Source organism: Suricata suricatta, chromosome 2 (assembly GCF_006229205.1).
Source record: "Suricata suricatta isolate VVHF042 chromosome 2, meerkat_22Aug2017_6uvM2_HiC, whole genome shotgun sequence".
In the NCBI taxonomy this organism is placed as follows: Eukaryota; Metazoa; Chordata; class Mammalia; order Carnivora; family Herpestidae; genus Suricata; species Suricata suricatta.
Genome location: NC_043701.1, coordinates 13,003,693 through 13,013,445, shown reverse-complemented (window position 1 = coordinate 13,013,445; position 9,753 = coordinate 13,003,693). Strand labels below are relative to the sequence as shown.

The 9,753-nt window shown below is 46.1% G+C and overlaps 1 protein-coding gene across 1 annotated transcript in view; it reads left to right on the top strand.

Moving 5' to 3' along the window:
* The first annotated feature begins 398 nt into the window (after window positions 1–398).
* Window positions 399–9,753, top strand: part of TMEM178B (transmembrane protein 178B) — a 346,410-nt gene continuing 337,055 nt past the window's right edge. Inside the window, exon 1 of the mRNA XM_029922516.1 lies at window positions 399–977. Coding sequence (XP_029778376.1) covers window positions 596–977 — 382 coding nt within the window. The 5' untranslated portion in view covers window positions 399–595. The remainder of the gene's footprint in view (window positions 978–9,753) is intronic.

The following is a 9,753-nucleotide window of genomic DNA, read 5'->3' as shown; positions in this document are numbered from 1 at the left end:
CAGGCGGGACTCACGGCAGCCGGCCCGGGCATCTGGAGGTTTCCTTCGTTGGCCGGCCTCGTCGCTGGTGCTGGAGTTCATTCTGCGTCGCGCAGCAACTCGTGAGAGCCCCTACTCCCTCACCCCAAGAAAAGGCCAGGCGAGTGGGTCCTGTCGCCACCCTGCACAAAGAAAGCCGAGCAGCCCCACTGCAGCCCAGGGCACTTGGTGTTTAGTTTCTGGCCCGAGGGCAGCGGCACCCGAAGTCCGGCTGTGTGCCGACGCGGCCGGTTCGGGGCAGTCGCTTCCTGCTGGGCAGGGAGGGGGCGGGAGGCGGTCGCGTCCGCTCGCTGCCGCCGGAGGCTGCACCTGCCCCGGAGGATGCCCAGGAGCCAGCCGGAACCTCCCCGGATCAGAACTTTTTAGGCTGCCCGCCCCCCATCCCCGCAGTCCCCGGGCCGCGCACGGGCAGGCGGGGGCGAGGGGGCGCCGCCGCGCGAGTCCCCCTCCGGTCCCCCCCCACTTGGCTCGGCCGCCCGCCGCTTTGTTCCGGGCGCGCGGAGGGAAGGCGAGGCTGCGACGGATCATGCCCATGGTGTAGCCGCCAAGCGGAGGCATGGCTGCCGGAAGGTTACTGCTCTATACGGGCCTCTCGCTAGCGCTCTGCGCCCTCGGCATGTTGGCCGTGGCCATCTGCTCGGACCACTGGTACGAGACGGACGCCAGGAAGCACAGGGACAGGTGCAAGGCCTTCAACACCCGCCGGATCGACCCCGGCTTCATTTACAACAACAACAACAACTTGCCGCTCCGGGCGAGCCGCTCCCGCCTGGACCGCTGGGAGGGCAAACTCCTCCGGGCCCGGAATCGCCGGCAGCTCTTCGCCATGAGCCCGGTTGACGAGTGCAGCCGGCAGTACAACTCCACCAACATGGGCCTCTGGAGGAAGTGCCACCGGCAGGGCTTCGACCCCGAGATCGCAGCCCTCATTCGGAAAGGTAAGCGCGAGGCGCGAGGCGTGGCGCTGCGGAGAGCCGGGCGCCTCCAGGCCCGGCGACCCTCTCCTGCCTTGGTCTGGCCACGTCTCTCGGCCTCCTGCTAACAGGAGGGCAGGTGGTCCGGGTCCCGCTGAGCCGTGGAGCGGCCAGAACTTGCCTCCCGATGGCTGGTCATGGAGGCTTAGCTCTCTCCGCCCGGCCTCTTGTCTTGCGTTTGTCTGATGGGATTCCATGGAATTTTGTGGTCCGGGGTTTTTATCCAGGATAATGCTTCATCAGTCTCTGAAAAGGGAGGGAATCTGTCGCGTTGTGTTGTTCGCAGAGGAAGCCCCTTTGAGAATGATGTGTCAGGCGGACAGCCTCCTAGTTTGAATCTTTGTTTTAGATGTTGAAATGATTCAGGAAGAACATCTTACTGGGAAGGCCTGATTGACACCACGAACGTTTGCGAAGTGCTAGGGGATGCCGGGCATGGTGCAGGCATCGGTCAGATAAACATCAGTAAATCACAGCCGCGGCCCGGTGTGGCCTCAGGCCTTGGTGACCGGTACCATCCAAGGGATTCTTGGCTTCTCCTGCTGGGGAAGTGGTTGACAAAAGTGACTTGCGTGCATCGCATTTTAACAGGGCCTAATAAACACACACACAAAGTAGGTCCTCACCTCAGAGAAAAACAATTACCGTTTTTGGAGGATTTATGTAAAAAATACCTAAAGTATTCCAAAACGGAAAACAGCCTGCATTTGCTAAGGGTAAAAATCTCTTTGATACTTTCGTATGATCACATACGTTTTTGAAAGACTGTTCATCTCATGCAATTTATAAATCTTGCATGGTTTATAGTTTGGGGGCCACCCTGTTCTATTAGTCCACGGAAATATTGTTTGGATGTATTATTAATATTCTTCTGAAGAAGGTGATACCTTCTCTTGTATGGTAGTTACATTCTGGAAGATGTGGTGTGGTTTTAGGAGTCTTCTTTTTTCCCCCCTGCTGTATTTCATTCTCTTCAACTATTAAATGCTGACACCAAAGTGAACATGATGTTGTTACCTGCAAAGTCTTTGAGTCCAAGATAGAAAAACAGTTCTTCATGTCTCTTAATATTATAATGCAGGCTTGCTTCTCTTTTGAAATATTATTTGTGAGAGCTGATGTTCTTTGATTTATAAAAATACTAAAACTGATCAGAAAGAATTGGTAATTTGAAAAAAAGAGCCAATTGTTGACCAACGACAGGCAGTGAGTATGATCTAGGTGGCTCGCCAGATTGAGGGAAGTCCAGAAAGAGAATTCATCTGACTGTTTATTTTGTAGTGTCTGTAGAATGACTAGGGATTTTAGCTGATCCAGTTATTAGTGACTTCATATTACAAACATCACAACTGCTTCATGATTAGTCTCCTATTTGGAGCAGGCTGACCCATTTGGAGTTCTACAAGTTTGTTAAGATGTACAGGATATTAGAGAATTCCAGAAGAGAGTAACTTGGTTTGGATTTAAAAGTAGGAAAACAAGAGAAACCAGAATAGTTTTGGCAATGGGTGACTTTGTAACGGTTTGCAGATTCTCAGATTCATGAAGTGTTCCTTCGTTTGTTGTTTTCCCCTTTCATCAAAATTGACATGGTAGGAAGTTGGCTGAAATGGGAGGAAGAATTCATGTTAATGATGACTGATCAGCAGTTATAGGGCTTGCTGAAGGACATTCTTGGATTTCCTTTCTTAAATGTCTCTTACAACAAGATGTCTGGTATTGGTTAACGCCAACTAGGAAAAGGGGGATGGAATCCATATCTTCTGGTGGTTCTCTTGAGGGCTTTGATTCCGTGTTGCTTTGCCTGGCAATCTGGCCAGAAAGGTTAACTTGGTCTGTGCACCAGAGAGATTGGTTACCATAGTGACATGTTCTTCCGGTGAAGCTGGAAACACAGTGACAGGGAAAGGGATAGGGGAAGAGCGTACAACATTTTGACTTTGTATCGACTGATTTTTAATTGCAGCAACAGAAAATGGACACGGCATAGCAGGAGGACTGAAGACACTGATACCTAGAGTTGGCAGGGCATTGTATTTCACTTGAACTAATGGAGATGCTGGTCCCCATCACCCAAAATACAGCAATCACTGTCAGCTGCCAGCACCTGCTCACCATGGCCATTTCTGTCCATTTGACATTCTTGTTAGGTATTATTGAGATAGATGGCATGCCAGCCTTACAAATCTTGAGAGACGTAAGGTCACTATCTTCATTTTTAACCTCAACGCATAATATTTGAGAGCTAGATCTTCCTTTCCTAAGCAACAATAGACACATTTTGGAAATAAGTGTCTCTTACATTAGTAGAATTCACAAGCAATTCCAATAACATAGAACATAATTTCTAGACTTAATCAGTGTTCTTCCTAGGTTGGCAGATTTTGAAAGGAAGTTTAAAAAAAAAGGAATTGATATTCCTATATTTAAATTTAGGGCAGGCATCTTAGGGAAAGATATTTATCTTGCACTATTCATTAGCACCTCGAAAGATGTGTTAGGCCTTTGTCTTTTGGGGGAATGTCTTAGATTAAAATTCTGGGAGATACATGCTGGGCAAGGGGAAAGGGAAACCTTTAGAGAAAAGGCTGTGCAAAATCTGCCAATATTATGGGAAAATTAGAGATTTATCTAAATGATCACACACCCCCATGTAACTCAATCGTTTGTTAAATCAATGTTCATTACATCCGAAAGTGCTGCCTGTGCATTTTAAAACACAACCAAACCTCGTAATTAATAAAACAAAAGTCAAATCTGTATCTGATTTGAAGATAAAGTCCTTTGGATTCACATTCTTTCTGAAGTCCGTTTCTTCAATGCCCTTCTGCCACGCCTGTACCCATAACAAATATGTGTTTCTGGTCCCTGTATATTTATTCGTTTGTCTTATTGAACTATAAGTTCCTGAAGGGCAGGGAAGATATAATTTGTAAAATACACTCACCAGATGCTGGGTGCTTGGGAAATATCTCATACAAATTAGGTTCACAGAAACGTATCCGTCAAGAGCTTATTCTAATTGTAGGAACACTTGGGTGGGAATCCAAATAAGGGATTAGTCAGAAAATTGTGATAAAAAAAAAAAACGAACCAGTGTAGCTTTCAGGGCAGGTTAATTTTGCAACAGATGCTACATAATTTAACAAGGAAGGTTTTTTTTTGAGCAAAAGAGTTTTGCTAAGGAATACAAGGGAAACGTACTTTTTTGAGATACTTTGTGATCACCCACAATCCCTATTTTTTACATTAGATAAGGTCTCAATGATTCCTTCTTGGAGGTGGGATTGGGTAGAGGGTGCAGCCAGGGTAGACCACCTTTGAATTCCCCTATGACGGTGACCGTAATCAGGTCCTCTTGCCTTGCTTTCCAACCGTGGCCCTGTCTCCCTAGTAAGTCACTGCAAGCACGGGGATCAGTTTCGGAAATCCAAGAGACTTCCAGACCCTTAGGAGGAAGAGCTACAGGTTGGATTTTGTTCCAGGGAACATTCATATTCTTTGATTTGTACTGGCGTGTTATATTGATATGGCCTAAAATAAGTACGCCTTCCCCTGAGACTCTAAGGACCTTTTATTATTTGAAAATAGGCCTTCTAGTAGAATTTGATCTATGTAATCATCGGCTGGTTGCCGCTATATTGAGGCTTACTTTAACAACACACTGCACATATTCACAAATTAATAATGTGCTCAGCAAATATTTACTGCGTATGTATCATGTGATGGGCACATGTCCCTAGAATGAAGAGATGGATGAGACCCGGGCCTTAAAGTTCCCATAGCCTGTTAGCATCCCAGAGGATAAATGACAATCACAGAGCAGCAAAAATGGACGCAGAGAAGCACAGAGCAGGCAGTGCTGGGCGGTGTTGGCAGTGGGGGGAGTAAGCCTAGCAGGTGGGGGTGGGGAAAATTGCCGGAGGAAATGAAATCTGAACAAAATTTTCATGAACTTGGAGGCGGATGGTGAGGAAGGGCCTTTCAGGCCAAGAGGGCCATCCGCAGAGCCATGGAGCTGTGAAACAGCAGTTTGGCCTGGCGAGTGTTGGTGGCTGGAGTGAGGGAGAGGGGTGGGGGTGGGGTAGCTGGAGAGCGGGGAAGAGCCAGGATGTGACCTCACATCCCTGGTCACTGCACCGCCCAGTAGGGTAGCCACTAGCCACAAGTGGCTATTTAAATTTAAAATAACCAGTATTCAATGAAATTAAAAATTCGTTTCCTTAGTCATGTTGGCCACACTCAAGTGTTTCATGTGTGGCTAGTGGCTCTTGAATTGGTCGGTGGAGGTTGGAGAACATTCCCGCCCTCCCCGAAGGCTCGCAGGACAGAGCTGCATGGAATCCAGAGCCTCAAAAGAACAAGCATATAGTTGGTTTCAGATAAGGAAAATTAAACATGGTCCCTTGACCTCAAATTGAAGTACATTATTCTACACTTGAAAGATTTTGCTACTTGGGTGTTTTGGGCGAAGGTTTGAGTTCATGGTCACTTATACAAGTCTATATTTTATTTATTTTCCATCTTTAAAATTCCATTAAAATTCCATCAGAATTCTCACGTGCTTCGCTATTCTCTCCTTGCCCTCTCTCCACTCCATTCAGAGAAAGCTGCATTGTTGTCTGGGTAGAAAGGATAAATCACATTAACTGCCAAACACGATGCTAGGTACTCCTCTACGAGTTCTCTATATATTTGCTAGTTTAGTCTTCATAATAACGCTCGAGGTGGGTGTTTTTATTTTTTTCATCCCTGTACTACAGTCGAGGAAACTGAGGCATATAAAGGTCCATTAACTTGTCAAGTCTCACGACAAGGAAGGGAAGGTGCCAAGATTCGAATTCCGGCCCCAGGCTTGGTGACTCACACACTGCCCTCTCTTGTCACCACAGAGTCTGCTGGGGCGGGGGTAGGGTGGAGAAGAGGCCAGTGTATTGATTCTTCACACTGGAAAAGAAACAAGAGGTAATTTTAGAATCTCACCAAGGGGAGGCCTGCTGGAGAGCTTTAGCTTCGCCCTGCGGAGGAAGGTCACGCTAACGCGGTTCGCACACTCTGCCCCGGGACCGCTGACAGCAGCGTCTCTGCACTTTAACATGATTTTTGAGTATTTATTTTGCTCACTGTGGTGGACGCTGAGTTATGGTTACTCTCATTCATTCCGCAAATATTCACTGAGGGCGTAGGGGCTGGGCATCACGGAGAAGCTTACATTCCAGCGGGGAGAGGCAGGCAATAAATAAATACAAGGGATGCCTGGCTGGCTCAGTCAGCAGAGTGTGCAACTTAAAAAAAATTTTTTTTAATGTCTTTATTTTATTCTGAGAGACGGAGACAGAGAGTGAGCGGGGGAGGGGCAGAGAGAGAGAGGGAGACACAGAATCCAAAACAGGCTCTAGGCTCTGAGCTGTCAGCACATAGCCCAGCGTGGGGCTCAAACCCACAGACCGTGTGAGATCATGACCTGAGCCGAAGTTGGACACTCAACCAACTAAGCCACCCAGGTGCCCCTAGAGTGTGCAACTCTTTTTTTTTTAAATTTTTTTAATGTTTTATTTATCTTTGATACAGACAGAGACAGAGCATGAGAGGGGGAGGGGCAGAGAGAGAAGGAGACACAGAACTGGAAGCAGGCTCCAGGCTCTGAGCTAGCTGTCAGCACAGAGCCCGATGCTGGGCTCGAACCCACGAACGTGAGATCTGACCTGAGCCGAAGTCGGAGGCTTAACCGACTGAGCCACCCAGGCGCCCCTAGAGTGTGCAACTCTTAACCTCAGAGTCGTGAGTTCAAGCCCCATGTTGGGCATAGAGCTTCCTACAAAAAAAAAGGTACTACATTAAAAACATGCCAATTGGAATGAAAATGATATCTACTGAGCTAATCAGTATATAATACAATGTGAGGTAGTGAATAACATGAAGAATCTTTGCTTTTAGGAAGCATCATGGGGCAGGGGCGCCTGGGTGGCTCAGTTGGTTAAGTGTCTGACTCTTAGTTTTGGCCGAGGGCATGATCTCACAGTTTGTGAGTTCAAGCCTTGCATCAGGCTCTGTGCTGACAGCAGAGACTGCTTGGGATTCCCTCTCTCTCTCAGAATAAATAAATTAACTTAAAAAAAAAAAGGAAGCATAAGGGGGAAGGTGGACAAATAAGTGAAAAATTAACAGTTCCATTAGTTTTGGTTTTAAGATATAGGGCGTCTTTACCTGCTCACCAGGAAACACATACAACGCCCAGGATCTCTCTGTATGGTAGGCCCCACCGTCCTCCCTCTTCACTCTGAAATACAACGAACCAGGGAGAGGTAACATCTAGGAGCCCTGTGACTCAGTGGGCAGGTCACAGATGGGAAGAGAGAAGGTTCCTGGGATATGTTTTGGACACCTGCTGTGTCCCAAGTGCTCTGCCAGCTGCGGGGGCAGGGGAACCAAGAGGCATCACGTGGTGCCTGACCTGACGAACTTACCCTCTAGCTCACGGTTTCCCAAATTCTTCCTCAGAAGATCACATCTGTGTCACCTGGATCAGGAATCAACTGGTCAGGGAACTCGGCGGGAGGGGGGTTCTTTTTTATTGAGTCTACAAAGTCAAGAGCCACGTTTCGGTTCCAGAAGCTCAGTTTATTTCTTCTTGTACTGTGGGGTTGGTAAGGATCAATTACAAGATCGATTCTGTATATGCCACTTTGGGATGCCAGTTAAAAATATTTTTTTCCCTCTCTGCTGTTAGTAGGTGATCGTAGGCCATCAGGCAGAATGCTAAACACACTGTGGGCTAGTCTGACCCTTCGCGTGCAGGCACATAAACACCTTGGAATTAAAGAGAGTGAAGTCACAAATATGTTTTCAGAGGCAGGTACTTTTACAACTACATACTCCAAAAAATACACAGAGAGAGGAGGGAGTGGGTGACCTGGGAGATGAGTGGACAGAAAATTGATTTGAACATCTGGATTGGACATCTGCTGTTTAGGAGAAAATGCATACCTTTTTTCCCAAAGGACATTGTTTCCTCATATGTAAAATAGTGAGTTTGGATTATATATACTTCAAGACTTTCACACTCTAACATTTGATGAGAAAATTAAATTTAGGTGATAGAGTGTAGATAGTAGGTAGATGGTTGAAAAAAGGGGAACCTGGAGAGAAGGGGAAGGAGGAAGGAGGGGAGAAAGACAGAAAGGGGCCACTTCTCTTTTTTGTTTCTTCTTTTTTTAATGTATTTTGAGAGAGATTGTGAGAGAGAGAGAGAGAGAGAGAGAGAGAGAGAGAATCCCAGGCAGTTTCCACCCTGTCTGCCTGGACCCTGAGCCCAACAGGGGGTGGGTGGGGGGTTTGAACTCACAAAAGCCTGAGATCTTGACCTGAGCTGAAACCAAGAGTCAGTCGCTTAAGCAACTGAGCCACCCAGGTGCTCCCAAAAGAGCTCACTTCTGAAGGGAGCATCCCAGGACGCCAGGAGTGTGGAAGGAAGAGGTGGGAATCAAAGCAGCTAATTTCTACCCTCAAACAATCACGTAACACAACTTCGATGCTGCTTCTCTTTGGAATGATTTAAAATGTCTTGTTGCCGATTGGAGTTAAATGTTGAAACATTTAATGGAGAAACGTGGGGCTGGCTGCCCAACAAGGAATATACTTAAGGCCACCGGACTGTATACACTGAAAACTGGCTAAGATGATTGGTTTTGTGTTATGTCTGTTCTACCATAATTAAAATAAAGAAATTAGTTAAAAGAAATTATAAAACTTAATAGAGAAAGGAACCGTATTACTGGTCAGTGTGTAGAATACTTTATGGCCAAAGATCTTCATTCATTCAACACATTTATGAGCACCTACATGTGCTAGGCAATAACCCAGACATGCTTATGATATAGAAGTTAAAACAGACAAAATGCCTGTCCCCATAGGGCTTACATTTAAACAGTTTTAGCATCATATCTTTTTCTTTGCTTGCTTTTTAAAAACAATACTTTTAGGGGTGCTTGGGTGGCTCAGTCAAACATCCCACTTTGGCTCAGGTCATAATCTCATAGTTTGTGGGTTTGAGCCCTGCGTCGGGCTCTGTGCTCACAGCTCAGAGCCTGGAGCCTGCTTCAGATTCTGTATCTCTTTCTCTCTCTCTCTGCCCCTCCCCTGCTTGTGTGCTCTCTCTCTCTCTCTCTCTCTCTCTCTCTCTCTCTCTCTCCCAAAAATAAATAAAACTTAAAAAAAAATAAAAACAATACTTTTAAAGAGAACCGAGGTATAAAATGAAACAAGTAACAAATACATCTCTTGGATCGTTTTAAAATTATTGTAAACTGAAGAGCACTTCACTGCATTTAGTCTTTTGAGCTTTGACTATGTCAGACATGTAACTTGGCGGATGCTGAGTGAAATCCACAGTTTCTGTCCTTGAAGAACAAACAAAAGGAGAAAGTGTGCAAGGAGACTAATAAATACAAGTCCGAAGGTTGGTTCTAGGAGAGATTTATTTACATGCCGGGGTACTTGAATTTTGGAGCAGCTAGGGAGGCTTTGCAGAAGAAGGAATGTTCTTAGAGTCATTATCTGTGGATGGATAAGGAGAAGTCTTAGTCTCATTTAAATATTACTAATTAATTTTGATGAGGTAAACCTTGTCTGGTCTGCCTTCCACCTACCCTTGTCCCTCAGATCCCCAGCTCTTCTCCCAAGAGGCAGCCATTGCTACCAGATTTTATAAATCAAACCAAAGATAATTTATTCAACAGTA